The 18,977-nt window shown below is 47.5% G+C and overlaps 3 protein-coding genes across 3 annotated transcripts; all 3 read left to right on the forward strand.

The window, feature by feature from the left end:
* The first annotated feature begins 1,972 nt into the window (after nucleotides 1-1,972).
* On the forward strand, nucleotides 1,973-7,644 carry KVR01_012707 (uncharacterized protein). The gene is made up of 2 exons (XM_044792538.1): nucleotides 1,973-2,361; nucleotides 2,414-7,644. Exon 2 carries the CDS (start codon nucleotides 4,413-4,415, stop codon nucleotides 7,587-7,589), a length of 3,177 nt encoding a protein of 1,058 aa, XP_044638178.1. The 5' UTR covers nucleotides 1,973-2,361; nucleotides 2,414-4,412; the 3' UTR covers nucleotides 7,590-7,644.
* A 957-nt stretch (nucleotides 7,645-8,601) lies between these two features.
* Nucleotides 8,602-11,420, forward strand: KVR01_012725 (uncharacterized protein). Its single transcript, XM_044792289.1, has one exon. It carries the CDS (start codon nucleotides 9,538-9,540, stop codon nucleotides 11,206-11,208), a length of 1,671 nt encoding a protein of 556 aa, XP_044638196.1. The 5' UTR covers nucleotides 8,602-9,537; the 3' UTR covers nucleotides 11,209-11,420.
* A 1,957-nt stretch (nucleotides 11,421-13,377) lies between these two features.
* Nucleotides 13,378-14,178, forward strand: KVR01_012699 (uncharacterized protein; the record flags this gene model as incomplete). Its single annotated transcript, XM_044791868.1, has 2 exons — nucleotides 13,378-13,833; nucleotides 13,897-14,178. 2 exons carry the CDS (start codon nucleotides 13,378-13,380, stop codon nucleotides 14,176-14,178), a joined length of 738 nt encoding a protein of 245 aa, XP_044638170.1.
* Nucleotides 14,179-18,977: the final 4,799 nt, after the last annotated feature.

An 18,977-nucleotide genomic window follows, 5' to 3' on the forward strand; every position in this document is an offset into this window, starting at 1 on the left:
TATGTGGTATTTTGAGTCCATCTTGTATTGCTACAAGACCGCTTGAAGCTGTGACTGGGCGCCTGCGATGACCAGCATACTCTTGTGAGGTCTCCTGTAAACTGCTCTTTTGCACCCGGTACATGATGACTTGGGTCAATACGGTCCAAAAAACGGTTGTCAATCTGTATTTGATGGATGCTCGCTGCACTCAGTTGCTTTCTCGATGTTCTAAATTTTGTAAGGACGCCAGGGGACCGTGAGCCGATCGGAATCTGGTTTCGGTGCAGCGACCTTTGCAGTGATGGCCGGTCAGTGTGATGATTCCTGGTTGACAAGTGCTGTCACTGGCCGACCATATCAAGAGACTGTAGGGTTACACGTGTGTGTCAACAGAGCAGCCCTATCACTTAACCCTGCACCTCTGCCCATGTGGGCGGACAGATGCTAAGGCTTACTACAGGACTTGATGGGTATACATGTGTAGGGAAGCAACGGAATCATGTGATGGAGAGTGCGCAGGATAATCGGGTAGATGTTCTGTGTACTTGAGTACTTAGATACTCGGGTCCCCTGGCCAAATTATCATCCACTGCCTGCTCATTTAGGTCAAAAGAAAAGATTGATGTCAAGCTATACACCTTACGGATTTGGATATGGGCCAGCAACGTGAAAAATAAAAGGAAAAGGTTCAATTGAGTGGCTGCTCAATTGGAGACTTGGATGATTTCATGATCTGGGCAGGTGTTCGTTGACTTGTCACAGGCACCTGGAGTCTTTGTTTCTCCTTGTGACTCGTGTATGTATGGCCATCTTGACGTTGTGACTTACAACCTTCAGACTGCATTTAGTCCACGAGCCTGAGATACACCCCTCTCTGCAGAATTACGCCCTTTGTGGTGACCAATGTCATGTGGTGACCAATGTCATGAACTGTTCGATGTGCTGGGCGAGCCTCACGATCTCTCGGGTGAATTGCAGATCGTGTACATCCTCAGAAAGTTGTAGGGACTTAGGTCGCTTCCAGGACTCGCTACGCAAGGACTTACTACACGGTTCGTTCCATCGTAGCTTAAGTCCCACTCCTTCCATACTGGCACTCAGCCGCGCAGTCTACCTAACAAGCCGCCAGAAACGCTCAGGATATTCTCCGGTACCATTCTTCTCACCATCTAAAGCGCAGTCCACTATATGAAGGCGCCACATACATTTTATATGTATGGGAATTAAAAACGAAATTACCTTTAAAAACGAAATTACCTACAGCGCAGTCCTCCGGATTAAGCTGCACGACGACCGGCAAACCAGGTCGCATTATGCCGCCACGCCGTCAAAGACGACTCGCAGCGACGTCAGGGAGAATTCCGCGGCCGTGGCTATGATCAGCTCTGGCGCGGCGTCTCGCTTCTTCTCGCCCGTCGACATAGTCCTCAAATCACCTGTCTATGAGCCCAGAAGACGTCCGTTGTCTTCTGGCCTTTGAGGTTATCTCCTGACCCTTGTCACCAAGAGTGCAACCTGGGCGACGAGCATGCTTACAAGGATGTTAACTGATTTCGCTTCTATTGCGTATACATCCGAGGACATACATGGAGTCTTCATACGGTGGTAAGCGCTCAAGACCCAGCGTTTGAAAAGGACACGGTGTTGATAACTATAGTTATAATACCATAGGTGCTTCTGGCCTCAGTCTTGCGACGCACTTTAATATAGTTGTAAAAGTTGAAACATGGTGAGGATTTGGGATCCTATACATATTTGTGTAGGATTAGGTGTTTTATACAAGGGGAGGAACCATCCGTGAGTTGCGACGCCGCCAATTGAGAACTGGCGAATGGTCACGCGAAGATCCTGAAGCGACAAGCCACAATCAAGTTGAGCCTAGCGGTCATGCAAGTCAGATCACTTCAGCTCAAGCTGAGCCCCGCTCTGAAGATAGAGAGATTCTCAGGCAGCCTGATTCAACCCTCCCGTCGTTTGGCATCTGGAATGACTTTTCCCATTCTTCTCTCTTAAGGCTGTCTTTTGAATACCGCACCCGAGCTACAGATTCCACTAATACTTCGCCGCCGATTCGCAAGCCAAGAATCCGCAGACGACCGATTTGTCAAAATACTCGTCGTGCAAGGTCAACCTCAGGAACAGTAGCGGAAGAAACGCGGAAAAGGAACAAACCATCGAAAATGGCCACCAACAGCCCGGAGGATCGTGAGGAAGCGTCCTCTACTCTCCCTCGTCTTCGTAATGAGCCATTAAGATTTGACGAGGATCGAGTCTATCGCACGACACCGCCTGACTCTCCAAAGATACACGCCTCGCCACAATTTTTCAAGTGTTGGCAGGAGGGTGTCGAAAGTTCAGAAGTTGAGGACTTCGTCCATGGTAAGCCAGCTTATGTCCAGAATCAGTGGCGCAGAAACTTATATCCTTTCAGAACCACAGCCATTATCGCGTCTGCGATCACGGTTTTTCAGATCCGTAGATGCAGAATGCGGAGCCTGGACGTCCCCTTCTGGTCCCAAATGTCCTGCATCATTCGGTGACCATGGGACCACAGCCACCGCTGGGGCGTTTGGACAGCTCGTACAATTCAGTACCCATCTCGGTGCTGGAAATTCTGGCATGTTTTCTGCAGGCCATAGCTATACCAGGTGGCCCTACTCGATTACCGGCAGAGCAGAAGACCTTCTCTTCCTTGCATCGGAGTCTTTTGAAAACGCCCAGAGGGAGTTATACGGCAATGTCTTCGGGCTCAAATTCCTGAACTTGATGCCAACACGGGCAGGCTATCCTCCACCGAGGCTGAAATGGTTCAGGTACCGGTGGCCACGATATGTGTACAGAAGATTAAATCCCAACGGGACAGGAAATGTCCAGTTGACGATACAATTCATTATCCGCGACAACACTGTGTTGCAACAATGCATCCTGGAGAACCAAGGGCCGGCCGTTACTCTTGGACTGGCGTTTTCCAAAGGAATGCGCATATCCGATCTAGACCACGTGACGGACGACTATGAATTCAACAAGGCGGTTCCGAATCGACAGAACGCAGGTCCAGGCCCGGGGGGATTCGGCTGGGTTCAAGTGAATCGTTTCTTGGAAGAATCGTCGGACACTCAAACCGAGTCTCAACACCCAAGCCACGAGGAAATTTCAGACAGCAATAGTTCCAATAGCAACAATGGTGAAACCGATTTCGGGGTTGTAGTCGTCACTTCCATGGCTGTGAATGGGAGGATGATGAGATTCTGCCCGGGAGAGTCCCCACACATCTGGCATGAAGTACTCAGGGCCAGATCCAAGTTGGAGATAGTCACAGCATACAAATTAGTCCGACTCGAGAGTCCTTCATACGACTGGAAAACGTTCGTCATTCCATTCAGAGGGATGAATGTGAACCGTTTCTTATGGGAAGCAGATGCAGTACTCATGTTCCGCAAACCTATTACCAGAATCAATCGGAAAGACGGTCTACATTCAGAGCATCATAAGCGGGGCTCCGAATCGCTGCAACGGGAGCAAAGAAAAAACAGTGTGGACACAGTGAATGCCTCACAAGACCGGATAGCTACTGCTGAGAGCCAGCCGCAGACCAATCTCTTCGTGTCACGAGCTGTTGGCTATGGCTCAACGCTGAAAAGGACCTCGCCAACCATGGACCGCATCGAGTTCACAGTTCGGCGAAATTTGCAGCACATTCTGGACGTCTGCGCCATACCAGTCGCAGTAAGCTTATCTCGAACAGATCCTGGGGACTTGATCTGGCAGAACCTACGTGGTGTGCAGGCTGTAGCTCTAAGTTGCGGAGATTTGTCAGGTCATCGGATATGCACTACGTCCAGCTTGTAGTTATTACCCCTGCCATTTATGCCTTGTCACTTTGTAACTACATGAAATACTGACAGAAGTATCACAGCTTTGCGTTTCAATTCCTCACAGAAGTAGCCAAGCGCTTAAACTCTCTTCCTCAGCGTGATAGGGATGACATTGAAGTCCGGGCCCTTCTGTCTCGAATCAAAGACGTTTGTTTGGGTCATATCAAATGGCTGTATGCTACAGAGAAGAATGATGAGCAACCTGGATTTGGATCGGTCTACTGGGTGAGCGGTGAGGCAGCAATATTGTCAGAATCAAGTGACTCCTGGGCCCCAGATGACCATGTTCGGGATACAGCACTCCACATACTCCAGGCCACGGAATTTGCAAACACTTTTGCTGAAGTCAAGGACGGCGAACCAGGGATAGTCAGCCAACTGATTCGCCGCTGGGGACGCGTGTGGGTGCGATGGCTTGTAAGAGAAGACAGGCGGGAAAGCCTTGCGTGGTGTCACAAGGAGGATCAAGACCTCCAAGTCTTTAGGCTGGATGATCATGTCTGGATTTGGAGGGCTTTGAAGGCAGTCGAAGACGAGAAATATGGGACATGGGCAATGTCGGATGACGAGATGCAGCAGAGAGACAGACGACCATCAGCAGACCCAGCAGCATTTCCAGTTGAGGCCCACAGGAAGTTACGAACCAGTCAAAAACTTTCATCTTGGATGATTCAAAGGGAAGCACTACTAAAGTTCACAACGAATCATGAGATCATGCGGAAGAAGATGGTCGCTCTCACGAGGTCGCCCCGAGAAACACGATTCTTGTTTCACGCCCGCGATACCGCACTCTTCTACGGCGAGGACATGGGATTCTTTCCTGAGGATGGGGCAGGTCAACAGGCTTGGAAAAAAACCATTGATGCCCAGCGACTCCATGAACGCAACCAGGAGGCTCGGTGGGACAATGCTCTTCGATACGCCTTATCAATCATGCTTGGCACAAGAGGACATCAGATTAACGATAGAAAGCCAGGACACATGGTGCGAGTAGCCACCGAAGTACTGCTTCGAAGCAGCAGTGAGAACGGGCTATTTCCTGGAAAGCTCGACATCGTGGCGAAGAGCCCGCTGGATGGTGTTTTCCGCCGGGAAGAGGATGCTCACTCTTGTTACGATGCCAGTTTCGAAATCCCTTACATTTTCCTCACTCATTTTGACGCGATAGAGGCTGAGATTTTGTCCAAGTCGTTCTATCCTGGTCCGGCAAAGGAAGATTTATCAGTGAATGCGAGTTTCAGCGTCGGCCCAACTCTTCCAAGTCCCACCTCACTTGAAACGGTGGCAGCATACCAGGCCAGGAACCCGCAGGCTCAGGGGAACCAAAAGGAAGATGACGACTTACGGGAAATAGTCAAAACTCTAGCGGAAGTTGTGAACACACTCCCCTTACTCGCAAAATCCACTCCACCAAGTAATTTCAGAAGACCGGACGAACTTTCGGGGGATGCTCGGCCTGTACTCAAGAAGTCCATGCCTCTCAGCAACATTATCGAATCACACAATGTTGTCGAGATAGAAGATGAGTGGCTCTTTAACTATCCGGACTTTTTTGGCTCTGAAAAGGACGACCATATCTCTATTGACGACACCTTGGACTCGGTGGATGATTTGGATGCAAGATGGCTCCGAATTATCGATGTCGTGGAAATGAGGCGGAAGTATTCTCCATACGACAGCGAGGACGACAGAGAAGATTACGAGAGCACAGTTCCCAGTCAAGGTACCTCTTCTGCCTCCTCTTACTCCAACGCACCAAGTTCCAGCCAAACCTCGGTAGAGGAGGGAGGCCCCGATGACTGTGGACTCCATGTTCTGGATATTGGTAGCCGGAAGCGTCTCCAAAGGAAAGGGCGCAAAGACGTGTTCCACCGGATCGTGGGGTCTTTTGAATACATCTGGTTTGAGATAAGCAGGCCCAGGACTGTGGCCAGAGCGAAGAAGCGTGTGATCGTCTGGGAGCGCTCTGACCCCAAATTGGAGCTGGAAGCAGCGCTGCTATGCTATTCCGCGAGCAAGGGCAAGGAGAAGGCGGACATGCTAGAATTCTTTGAGCGGCATTTCCGGTGTGAGAACTTCATGTTCGACCATTGTAACCTGGCATACAACACCTGGGAGACCGAGGTACACTTGAGCTTCTTCATCCTCGAAGACGCGTCCGGGCCACTCACCGCTGATGCGCCTCTAATCGCGCAGAGGTTTCCAGGGCTTCAAGGTAAGCGCATTTGCCGTGGGTCCATGGGAATGCGCTTCTATGGGGACGCATTTGATCGCTATTGGACGCTTCACATGTTTTCCAACGTGGACCCAGAGGAAACAGATGAGAGAGGAGGCAAGGTTATCTCAGCACTTAACACGGTCAACAAAGACATGCAATCATCTGTTCAAAGAAAGGTCCTTGAACTGCATGTTATCGCTAACATGCTATCCTACGTCGAAGCTTGGACGCAGATGATCCTCGCAGAGGTCAAGTCCGAAATTGGAATCAAATCTGGGGCATTTTCGTGGTCAATTCCCAGCATGGACACATATTCTTCATGGCACAGAAAATGGGAAGGCTTCGCGCCACTTCTACAAGCTCTTGCCGACGACCTCGTCTCGGCCCAGGATATAGTTGGCCAATGGGACGCGCGCGAGGGCGGTCGGGGACAAGAGAGGCCGCGCTGGACTCACAACGACGAGAGGAAGTATCGCGCCGCCATCACGAGGGCTCAGAGGGTGGTTGACTGGCACAAGAAGAAGATCAAAGACGCGCTAAACGATGTCGAGTCGCTACGGGAAGCCTGCACCACCAGGCTGGCGAATGCCCGGGAGGAGCTGGCGTTTCGGAGCAGCCAGAACATCGCCTCGTTCACCTACGTCACCATCGTATTCCTCCCGCTCGGGTTCGCGGCCAGCGTCTTCAGCATGAACGGGTACCCAGACGCTGGCTGGGTGGCCAGCATGACCGTGATCGCCGTCGTCACCCTGGCAATCACGACAATCGCACTGGCCAACGCGAAGATGCTACTCGGCGTGGCCGAGCAGGTTTCAAAGGATGCCCGGAGATTTACGGGGACTGTGTTCCGGTCCAGCCTTATAGGCCAGCAGCAGCAACAGCGCCGACGGGGCGAGCGGGTGTCGGACTCCCCAGAGCCGAATGAGTCCTCGAATGATGACCCGAAGGCCGGCGAGCCTCTGGACGGCCGTACAATACGACATGTCCTGTTCTGGATGGCGTATCTCCTCATTGAGCTCCCGGGAAAAAGAGTCGCACTCGCCTGTCGAGAGCTTCCGGCATCCTTGAAGCAGACTCTAGGCTCGCCACGCCCTGATGATGGACCAGCAGGGACAGGTGGAGTCGGCTCGACTGACGGAGACTCCGAAGTCTTATTGTCAGCTGCTTCGATTTTCCGCAAGAGCATGCGGATCGTGGGGGGTGTATTGCTTCTGCCGCTATTGTTCATCTCTTGGACGATGCAACTCCTCTTTTATAATATTCTTGACATCCTGGTCTTCCTCGGTCATTTAATGAGAAGGACTTTCTATGGTCTGGTCACTTTTGGCGATTCCAATGGACCAGCGACGAACACTAAAGTATTAAAGTGGTTGATAGACCCGCCATCCTCATTAAGACCGATGAGGAATGTCATGAGCAGGGACGAAGTGGGCCAGGACTCCCTGGCCTCTACGCAAAGCGCTACATCAGTGGAATCGGACCAGAGCGATCCTGACCCGCGTGAAGAGGTATAAAGGAGGCATGTCTTCTCGGCAGTTTTATGCCTAATGACGGTTTTTTTTAATCATTACACACGGGACATGTTTTTCGTAAACTCATAGTACAGTCGATTAGTATTTAGTAGTTCTGTAAATATATATAGTGGTAGATGACATGACTCTAATTACTGCTTGTGAGAAGGGCCGCTCGGCCAAAGGATCATATGCATGATTTCAAGTCAAAGACCTGAACATCCAAGCAGCATATAAACACTCACCACATCGTGTGACAGCAGACGGAATGTGGCAAGTTTAATTAGCCTGTGCCTGAATATGAACAGCAAGAAACCAACACAGCTTTCCTGATCACGGCCGCGTATTCTCTCTGTACTGTTATTGGCATTTTGCTTTTTGAAACGCTGATTCTTGAGCACTTGAGCGTCTAATTAACACTATGCGAAGGTGCCAAGCATGTTCAATGTGTATGAGGATTAGAAACGAAACCCCTACAGAAAACGGATCCTCTGCCTCATTTGTATTCAAATCCAGGCACATTCTCATTCGAATTTCTCGGCAGGCTTGTTTTATGGCTTAATTTCCCGAGGGCAGCCCATGCTAACAATCCTGGAGAAAATGTGTGCTCGGGCACCCACAGGATTGCACACTGTTCAAAGCCACAACATCTTGGATCATCTCTTGAATGAGTCTTCGGGGATTTGAAAGTGGAGGGGATGAGATGGCGATAAGAGCTGAGCCAAGGCCTCAACCACCTGAACAAGTGATGTTCGGGGAAGTTACCATCTTGCGAATCAGACTCGATCGGCCTTCAGGCCCAAGACGGACTTGGCCTCACACAGGCTGGCCTATCACCATCCAAGCTTCCTGAAAAGAATTTCTGAGGTCTCAAGCTTGAATTCCAAACTTGTCTTGCGAGTGTCGATGGCGCGACCACCCACTCAGGTACGTACCTAGGTAGGTACGTAGGTACCGCGGTACATCGGTACCTCGGTACCTAGGTACTTAGATACTTGGGTTCTCCCCCCCCCCTCTCGTGGACTGAACTCAGGGTCAGGGTCCAGGATCAGGCCACACCCTGCCACCACATTTTCCAAAGCGGTGCTCTGTCGCGCTTGGCGTGTCGGAACATTTCCCTCTGACGGGCATCGAGTGCCCCATTTCCAGACCACTCTGTCATCCATCCTCCCCCCTGAGACCTGGGCTGAAGACAGGCACAGGGGACGAGCACAGACAGGAGCTGACAGGCCAGACCTGGCAGGCGTGACGGGTAGTGGTTCTCTTCCCCACGCCGCGGGCGGGCACTAAGAAAAACTGGATTCGCCCCAGAAAGTGCTGAAGGCCTGGCGAAGGGACCAGCCTGCCACCAGCCTGCCCCAACGACATCCAAGATGAGATGACCGTGCCACTCATGCCATGCCCCTTGTGCTAAAAGCGTCCGTCGTCAACATGTTGACTGACGTTTTCGACGGCTGCTGGCTGGCGCCTCGTCTAGACCACAAGTACTTCGTACCTAGGCTAGATTACGCCGCCGCCCAGTTCTTACCAACAAACCCAAAAGTCACTTGCTGGTTGATCTCTGCCTTCCTCTCTCTCCTGATCTCACTTGCTCCCTTTCCCTTTCTTTCTCTCTCTTTCAACTCTTGCCCCCTCTCCACACCAACAATTTTCTTGTTTCCTTCAATCATGTGATCGAGTCACTCCACGTGTCATCAGACAAACAGCCAAACAGACTGTCCAGCAAAACCTCGCCCAACCCTTTTGAGAGGTCTTGCCCGTCTGTCTTTGTCGATGCTATCGATCGATCAGCCCGTCAGCTCACTTTTGACCCCATTTCAGCCCTGCTAGGCTCGGCTCACGTCCATTCTGGGGCCCCGCCCGCCCTCGACTCTCCTCGACTTTACCTCGGGGATTTGTCACCCTTTTTCTGATTACTTCTTCTCTTTTCTTTTCTTCTCTTCTTGTGGTCATGAATACGTTTTTTGTCTCTACCTTCCACCACGCCCTCGCCTCTTACGTCGCCCCGTGGACCGCCGCTTTCCTGCCCACTCGGCTGTCGCATCTCTACTACGCGCCCCCTCCCCCTCCCACCTCGTCGCCGTCGTCGTCCGAGTCGTCACCAACAACGTCTCCCTCAATCGAGTCGACAATGTCGCGCGACGTGGTGGAGAATGGCGCCCCCACCACCCCGTCGTCATCATCCCAGGCGCGCCCAGAGTCGCAGTCGCAGTCGCAGTCGCAGTCGCAGTCGCAGTCGCAGGCCGACCGACTCGCGCGGCTGCCCGACAAGCTGATCCTGCTCATCTTCGACATGCTGGCCCACGAGTCGAGGCACGCCATCTGCAACGTCTCCATCCTCAGCCGCAAGTACCACGCCCTGGCCGACCGCATCCTGTACCGCAGCATCCTCTTCGAGTCGCCCGAGCACCACCTCATCTTCAGCGAGTCGCTCGACCGCCGCCCCCGCCGCGGCTCCATGATCGAGAACATCAAGCTCGAGTACCCGGGCTCCGAGCTGTCGCACCTGATCCTCGACAGCGCCCTGGACAAGCAGTCGCCCACCAGCTCAAACACCTTCCGCAAGGGCGTCGACGGCCTCTCGCGCGCCCTGGCCTCCATGTCCAACCTCGAGACCCTCGACATCGCCGTCCCCGAGAAGCTGCTGCACGGCATCGGCGCCCTCTTCAACGGGCCCTTCGACCTCGCCGGCCTCAAGACCTGCTCCCTCTTCTACCAGTGCCCCGACGGCGCCTACTGGGACCTGCGCGAGAACATCCACATCTTCACCCACCCCACCCTCGAGACCCTGACCATCCGCCGCGCCCGCCTCGACGAGCGCGGCTTCGACTTCATGGAGCGGCCCCACAGCACCGCCCTCAAGTCCCTGCGCCTGCTCGAGTGCGACATCAACGACGACTCCCTCGCCGACATCATGGAGTTCCCCGAGGGCCTGCGCGAGTTCTACCTCTACCACACGGCCGAGCCCACCCCCGAGCTCGAGGAGGGCTCCGACGAGGTCTGCGAGCACGTCATGGCCCTGCGCGACCAGGCCGAGACCCTCGAGTCCGTCACCATCGACCACCCCACCCTGGGCGGCCGCAAGGTCCTGCGCCTGCGCGACTTCCAGAGCTGCAGGTACCTGCGCCTCAACCGCGACACCCAGCTCTTCGGCAGGACGGGCCGCAAGCCCCGCATGCACTCGGCGGGCCTCCCGCCGCGCCTCGAGGTCCTCGAGTTCACCGAGCCCCTCGGGTCCGACGACACCGTCACCGAGCTGTTCGCCATGATGCTGCAGAACATCGAGTTCATGGCGCGCGACCTGCGCGCGCTGGTCGTCGTCGCGGGGCCCGAGGGGGTGCCGGAGCAGATCCTCGAGGCGTGCAAGGGGAAGAAGTTCGAGCTGGACATCAGGCCGGTGGAGGAGGCGGGGGAGACAAACGGACACCCGCGGCCGCCGCCGCCGCTGAAGAAGACCGATGACGATAATAGACCTGGATACCCCAAGAAGAAGCGGACGACGCAGGCCCCAGCATGCGATAATAAGATGTTGACCACGGACAGGGTGCGGTGGAACGCGCTCAGCGAGGAGGCGTGGTCCAAGCGGGGCGACACCGAGAGGAAGCCCTTTGACCCGGCCTGAACAGGGGGATTTTTAGAAGCCATAGATGTGGACCCCCGCCGAAGAGAGAAAAGAAGGTTGATGGTGGATAGAGAAAGACAGAAAGAACGAACGTACAGGAATAAATTACGCCGAATACAGTGTAGACAGGATAGAGAACAGGAGGGAAAGAAAAACACCGAAATAGATATTACTACTACTACTACTACAACAATAAACTCATGATACCCACGCCTTGCATGGTTCCCCGAGGGGCAAGGTGTCTCACACTGTGTGTGTGTTCTACGCGAGACTGGGTGACGGGTGGGTGGGTCTGTTCACCTGGGCATGCTTGTTGTCTTTTGGAACTAGACTAGCATGGGGTCCAGCCTGAGAGGCTCCAGATATCACATGTGCTCCAGTTATCACATATTCCTGTCTAGGCTAGCGATGGCGAAATTTCAGGCCCACCGACTATTATAAAAGAAATATAAAATTTTATACCCTTTAGTAAAAGAAATTAAAATTTATATACTTAACTTAATTAGATAATATAAATAGGTACTAACCCTTACTCTATCTTTTTAGATTTATATTAAAGTTAAATAAAAGATTTTTAAGTTTATTTAATTATATTTATTAGTTTTAAGTTTTTATATAATAATAATAAAAAGGAATAAATTAAATATTTAAATTAAAAAAATAACTTTTAAAAATATATTTAAATTTAATTAAAGATAATTAATAATATTTTAAATTTAAATAAAGTTATAATAATATTTTATATTTATATTTTTATTTATATTTATATTTATATTTATATTTATATTTATATTTATATTTATATTTATATTTATATTTATATTTATATTTATATTTATATTTATATTTATATTTATATTTATATTTATATTTATATTTATATTTATATTTATATTTATATTTATATTTATATTTATATTTATATTTATATTTATATTTAATTTTATAAAATATATTAAATTTATAAACTTTAATTATAAAATATAATCATTTATTTAAAAGTTATATTTTAATTAAATTAAAGGATTACTTTTAAGTTATTTTATTTATAAAATAAATAAATAAATATTTATTTAAATAAAATTAAAACTTTTAAAAATAATAATTTTACTTTTATTTATTTTAATTAATTTATTTAAGTTATATAATTATTTTATATAGTTTTACTTTTATTTTATATATATTTAAAAATAAATATAATACTTTATATAATAATAAATATTTAAAATTTAATATTTAAAGAAATATAATATTAATAATAATAGTTATAATAAAATAAATATTTATAGTTTTAATTTTATAATATATAAATAAAGTTAAAGAGTATTATTTTAAAAATAGTATTAATTAAAATAATAAATAAAAGTTATTAATAAATTAATTATTATAAAAAGTTATATAATAAAATTAAATTTTTAAAAATAATTATTATATAAATAAATTATATTAAAAAGTTTAATTAAAAGTTATTTCTTTAAATATATATATATATATATTTACTAATAAAACCTTTATTAAATAAATATTATAACTTTTATTTAAATATATAATTAACTTTAAAAGATTTAAAATAAATAAATAATTTATAATATATTACTTTTAAAGAGAATTTTAAAAGTAATTTATAAAAATAAAAGAAGTTTATAATAAGCTTATCCTCCTTTAAATCTATACTTTTATTATTAATAACTATTACCTTTTTAATAATATAAAAAGATAAAAAATATAAACAAAGTTTAAAGTTCCTTTATAAAAGAATTATAAGGATATATATAAAGTTATTAAAAACTTTATATATAAGCTTTAAATTACGGAAGAAATAAGTAATTATATAATAAAAAAGAAAAATATAATATAGCTAAAGCTATAGTAATTTCATGTAGTATTAAATAATATTAAAGGTAAATACCTAAGTAATTTGTCATTTATAATGGTTTTAATTCTTCTCTTTTTCCTTAGGCAACCCTACTCTTTAAATCCACTCTATTTGGTGCAAACTTCGAGCCCTCGTGCCGTGAAGCCCAAGGGACGTCTCATCCAGCATAGATGGTGGTGGCCTGAAGCCCACGGCCAAGTGAACCATTCTTGAGATCACCCTCCATTGCCCTTTATTCAAGTCCCAAACATCACACAATCTATTCGGCTCGCTCTGCCACATAACCTTCCGCAATGCCCAACGCAAACAACACGGGCCCCGGTTACCCGGAGGGCTATCAGCCCGCGAGTGGACACCTCGCAAACATCATCGACAACAGCGTCGCGACAGGCCTTGACAAGTGGGGTTTCGTGATTCTGCGAGGCGTGTACGACAACGATGACGAGTGGCAGACTTTTCTCAGTCTCTACAAGGCAGCGGTCGCTGACGAGCTCCACGACGCGAAGCTGGAAGACCAGCTCGGCCAGCAGCTCGAATGGACAGTCATCGAGGATCCCGCAATTCTGGATGGTGCGTCCAAGGGTGCTGTGCGGGGTCGATTCCTCACGTGGGTGGAGGAACAGAAACGCGATGGCGAAATAGCCGACAGGCCTTGGGCTGCGGGTTATCTCCCTCGATACAAGTTCTGTCTGTACGTCGACGAGGTCTGCATGAAGAGTATCGTAGCGAGACAACAGGGGGGAAAGTTGGTAGGCTTCCAGTGGTGTTTGGGCAGTACGGGAAGTGTCGTTATCGTCAATGGCTTGCATCAGGATTACACGCTAGATGAAGAGGACGAAGAAGACGCCGACGAAGGGTGGGGGGAGCTCGATGGCACGACTAATTACGACGTGGGCTGGGCGTATATCGACGTCCTTGGCTACGCGGCGCTCTACTCGAACCTGGGTTCCGGCGGATCGCACGATCAGATATGGGATGGTATGGTTTATCGCGGTCGTCGTCCTGAACGAGATCCCAAGCCCGATTATAACTACGGCTGCTCACTGGCTGATGTCGAACGTGGCGTGCCATATGGGCAACGCATTTCAAGGTAAGGCAAAAGAAGCAGGTGTTATATTAATTGGGTTGTTTGCATTCAGACCGTTTCTTTCTCCATTTCCCTTGCATAACTGTTTATAATTTCTTATGCTCCGGCTGCTCAGGGCACGTGCTATTGACTGAAGCGAGCCTAAATAAAAGCGGCATCGGCGCTAGGCCCGATGTGGCCGAAAAAAGCTCCCATGGACATCTATCCCACTATCTATCACATGCACTCAACCTCCATCACTTGCACCACATCAACTTTTCACGAGTCGATCAGACCAAATAGAGCGTCGTGTATCTTGCGGATGTAGTGATATTAGGCTTTACACAGGCTCTTTGCTCTTCTGAACCATCTCCATGTAACGCACTGTTCCTTTGCTCTTCAATCGTCGCACTAATCCAGCAAACATATCTTTCCAGTGTGCTGTGATATGATCCTGTCCTGCTAGTTTCGGGCTGAGCGCGTCTGTCGTTGGTTCCGAGATCAAATAGGGCAGCACAGTGGCTCCCTGGGTACGTGCTTCTACCGTGACCTGGACTTCTCAGACCTTGATACGTGAAGAGGATGTGTGATGTGGACTAGGGTAAGAAGTTCGGTCGTTGTCACAGTGATTCCTTCGAAGTTGCGTGTATGACCTGGAAGCGCCATCTTGAATGGGAAAAAAAGACATATAGAGAATTATCACCTACACCTAGGAGAGACCAATTCCTTGTATGTAAATCAGCGTACGGGTCATGCCTACGACTCGTGAGTGACCATATTGGTCTTGGTATTATTTTGTGATAGCTGATTTCCTGGGCGGGGCACGGACACCGGGTACTTTCCCTAGCGTGGCACGGTAGCTGTTCGCACCAGGATCAAGCAGACCCAGCACTAGACTAATGCCAGGTCCGCCGTAGCAGCATGTCAGTGGAGAGCCTAATCGTCCGACCCCGATCATAGGACTTGAGCTTTGCAGTTCATCTTCGCCGAACAGATTGACGTTGTCCAGCCTCCAACGCGGCTTACCTAACCAGATCTTTGCGGAACATTTAGAGGCTTGAGACATGGACGCAGCTCAACTGTTTGGGGCGGATTTGTATGAGATCAAGGGTTTCGAGAAGGCAAAGAGAGTTGGATCATAGAGTTTGTCGCCGACCAAGCCGTCCTTGTTCTACTTCCAGGTGTCAGTCGACGGCCATATCGGCGTAGCTGAGATTTGTGCCACTCCAGCCAAGGGTGATAATGACGACAATCCTTCTTATAAACCGGCACTCCGACTCAAGGTCTGCTGCACACGAGCAGTTCTAGACCAAATAAAAGGAGAATGCCAGAAAGTCTATGACGATTGTATTCGACCTGTTCAGTGGGTCCTTCGGAGCGATAGGTATGAGATGTTACAGAATACGATGGAGTCTGGCCAAATGTGTTCACAGCTATGACCACTCCTTCTTGGAAGCATTGCCGTTAGCGTGTGCAGATAGAGTGAGGCTAGGCTACTAGGAGCTGTTTATTATTTTTTTTAAAAAAAACTAATGAGTTTATATAAAGGTTTTTAAAAGGATTTACTATCCTTAAAATATTTAAATATAAGAACTAATATATATTCTTTTTAATTTATTATAAATTAATATTTAAGTTTAATAATCAAATTATTTTAATTTAAAAAATATATTTATATTAAAACTTTAATATAATATATAACTTTAAAATTAAAACTATATTAATTATTATAAATATATTAATATTGAAAAAATTAAAAAAGTTATTTAAATAAATTTAATTATAAGTTATTAAGGTTATAAGTTAAACGTTTATAGAATTAACTAATAGGTTTATATACTCTACTTATTTTATTAGCTTAAGTGGCCTCTATACTTCTTATAATATAAGATTGTAGCTTTATTACCTCCTTTATACTATTCCTTAAGTAACTCTAGTTTTAAATTAATAATTCTTTATAGTTCTTTTACTATAAGTTATAAGGATCGTCTTATAAGTCTTATATATAAAAATAAATATTAAATATATAAAAAGAACTACTTATAATAATTTTTAAATATTATTAATTTTAAATTATTTAAAAATAATAGTTTGTTTTAATCCTCTAAGATAGTAATTATTGTTTTCCCTTTCTACCTACTTAAAACTCTAGGAATATTACGGGAATTTATACCTCTATTCTCCGTGGGCATGCATGATTCAGTCGTCCGGCAGCCATAGGTCTTCTCAGATTAAATTCGTCAGCCCGTTTAGCTCATCGGTAGAGCGCATCACTAGTACTTAATAGCGATGATGAGGTGACTGGTTCGATTCCAGTAATGGGCACATGACCTTCTGCTTTCTTTTTCGTCTAATCTTTTACCATCCACCCCCTTTGGCTCTCTTTCTCCCTTTTTAATTTTGGTAAGCTTCGTAAATCTTGAGAATTTACTGGTGTTACTTGGCTGTTTTATGCCGTGTGCAACGCCTCTCTTACGTCACACAACAACTGCATTCCTACGTTTGATGGGGCTCGCAGCTCGACGGCACATGTGACCTGTGTGAGGCCGATGCCTGTTCCTCTGCTTTTTGTTATTAGGGCTGTATGTTGGCATATTTGAGTAGGTACTCTCAACCGAAATTTTGCCAACCGACCAGGGATCTGCAAGAGGAGTGAGCCAACTGTTTATAATCCTACGCAACAGTCTAACCTCTGCCGACCATCATGCAGCCTTTCCACCAAATCAATAGCTGGTGTTCAGCACCCTCTCAGAGCTCCCATATACAGGCCGAGGGATCTCGAGGAGGTCATCTAGCTCGTACTCTTCCAGCGAATCAAAAGACGACAAGGTGAGGTGGCTGGGTCGTCGCGCGGTCGCCGTAAAGTCATGTCTTCTGTCGTGCATAGCAGTCCCGCCCAGTTTCTGATGTCCGCCAAAAGCTGGTTTCTTCTTTTTCGCACCAAGACAGCAGTAAACTGATTTTAGACACTGCAAGCTGGCTAGCGGCCGAAGGACGGGTAGGCAGGCACAGATGACGGCTAGATTGGGCTCCAGCACCGTCCAAAGGACTGGTTGGTATATATCCACTGCCCCAAATGGTTCTTTTTTAGTGGACAATTGTCATTTTGAAACGCCGTGAAAGATACAGGACACTCACATGTGACATCCATTGCGCTTCCCAATGTAGTAAGATGAGTTTGGTAATACAAACGGACCCCACTTGCCGCGGTGACCAGGCCGCCGAGCATGAACACAAGTATAAGAGCGAAGCGTTGTTTCCATGTGATACGAAGATGCTTGATCTCGTAGATCGGTAAGAGGAGGATCAGGATATCCACCACAATGTTGGGGATAATGACCTCTAGGCTGGCAATGATATCCACAAAAGACACGGCATCCTGAATACAGCGCCCTGCAAGACTTGGTTCCCGGGATCTCGCGATGGGGTCACATTGGAAGGCTGATGCAAATAGAACAATGACCCACCACATAGCGGACATGGTAGCCAGGGAAATACACCCGATCTTCATAAAACGGGTCGGGAATATGCGCCAGTACAGAGCCAAGATACTCAACTTGGTTGTTGATATACATGACGCATATATGAATTCTCCAGCGAATAAGATCTGTGGTGGCCTTGGTTAGAGAACGACAAAGCCTAGGTTGAGGTAATTACGAACCTTGCCAACTATGAGTGGGCGACGAGGATCAATAACAACATTGACAGCCATTGGCCTTCCGAGGCCGCCCATCATTACAATGCAGGCACCAATGGTATATACGGCCCAGCTAAGAACCTATTGTGTGATGAGCAATCGCACCGCACCGTGGATCGGACTATTCGAAAGACATCTGCAGTGAGGCAAACACTGCTCTATCTGACGATTTTGAAAGAATACGACGTTGGTGAACGAAGCAGGGCGCATATTTACCAGAGAGACAAAGATGAGCCAGTCATCTAGCCCGATTCCAGCACCCCTATGCTGCCGCATCTTGAAGCGCAGAACGACACACAGGGTAACAAGGACTGAAATTGGTGTGATCGTTCTGAGGAAACGCGGCCCCTCGTTCAATTTCCACTCCAGCTCGGTGATAATCGTGTTCTCGGCCATGGCGGCTTGCACAAATGTGAGGACAACTTAAGGCTAATACCTTAGTTGCTGTGGACAGAGGGATTCTGTTTGACGACGTGAAATCAAAGAAACGATTAGAGTCTGACCTACTGGTTATACTCCCTTATAAATGTGTGAGTCCAGGGCAATGCTGCGGTTTCTAAGTTAGAAGACTACAATTGTATCACGTCGCTCGTCCCGACAAACTTTGCGCATCCAAGAACTGTCTTAAACTAATACCTGTAAGGCGGAGTTTTGTGTCACTAGATGTGTGAACAGACGCCATCGTGAGAACCCATGACCATTGGCCAGCAGAAGTGTTCAGCCCTACCAAGAAAGCAATGAGCTGAAAAGAGATGCTAGCCAGCATCGCCGCCGTGTGTCACATAGAGCTGCCACTCTTTCTGGCGCACCATGATACATGCTTCAACTTGCGCTACAGAAAGAAGGTGTCCACTTGCAACAGGGTTTATAAATCGATCTCTCGCGGAAACACCTTATCAAAGGGTCTTTTCTCTTCCACTCCACGCACGCCTGATGTACCAGAAGATCGTGAGGCCGGACTGTCACCTGGAGTAACGTTGAACGAAAAAAGAGCTCAGTTAATGGCATGTGAATATGCACGGGTTGGAATGGCGCCGCCATCAAACGTCCTCGGTACCCGTGGTCACACTGTCCTTACTAAGTCTCCTCGGGTACTTGCGTCCAGCCGTCCGAAGGCTGTGATAAAAATG

The sequence above is a fragment of the Diaporthe batatas genome (genome assembly GCF_019321695.1).
Source record: "Diaporthe batatas strain CRI 302-4 chromosome Unknown Contig00021, whole genome shotgun sequence".
In the NCBI taxonomy this organism is placed as follows: domain Eukaryota; kingdom Fungi; phylum Ascomycota; class Sordariomycetes; order Diaporthales; family Diaporthaceae; genus Diaporthe; species Diaporthe batatas.

Coding starts and splice junctions, on each gene's coding strand:
- KVR01_012707 (XM_044792538.1), top strand. CDS start 4,413: ATGTCGGATGACGAGATGCAGCAGAGAGACAGACGACCATCAGCAGAC.
- KVR01_012725 (XM_044792289.1), top strand. CDS start 9,538: ATGAATACGTTTTTTGTCTCTACCTTCCACCACGCCCTCGCCTCTTAC.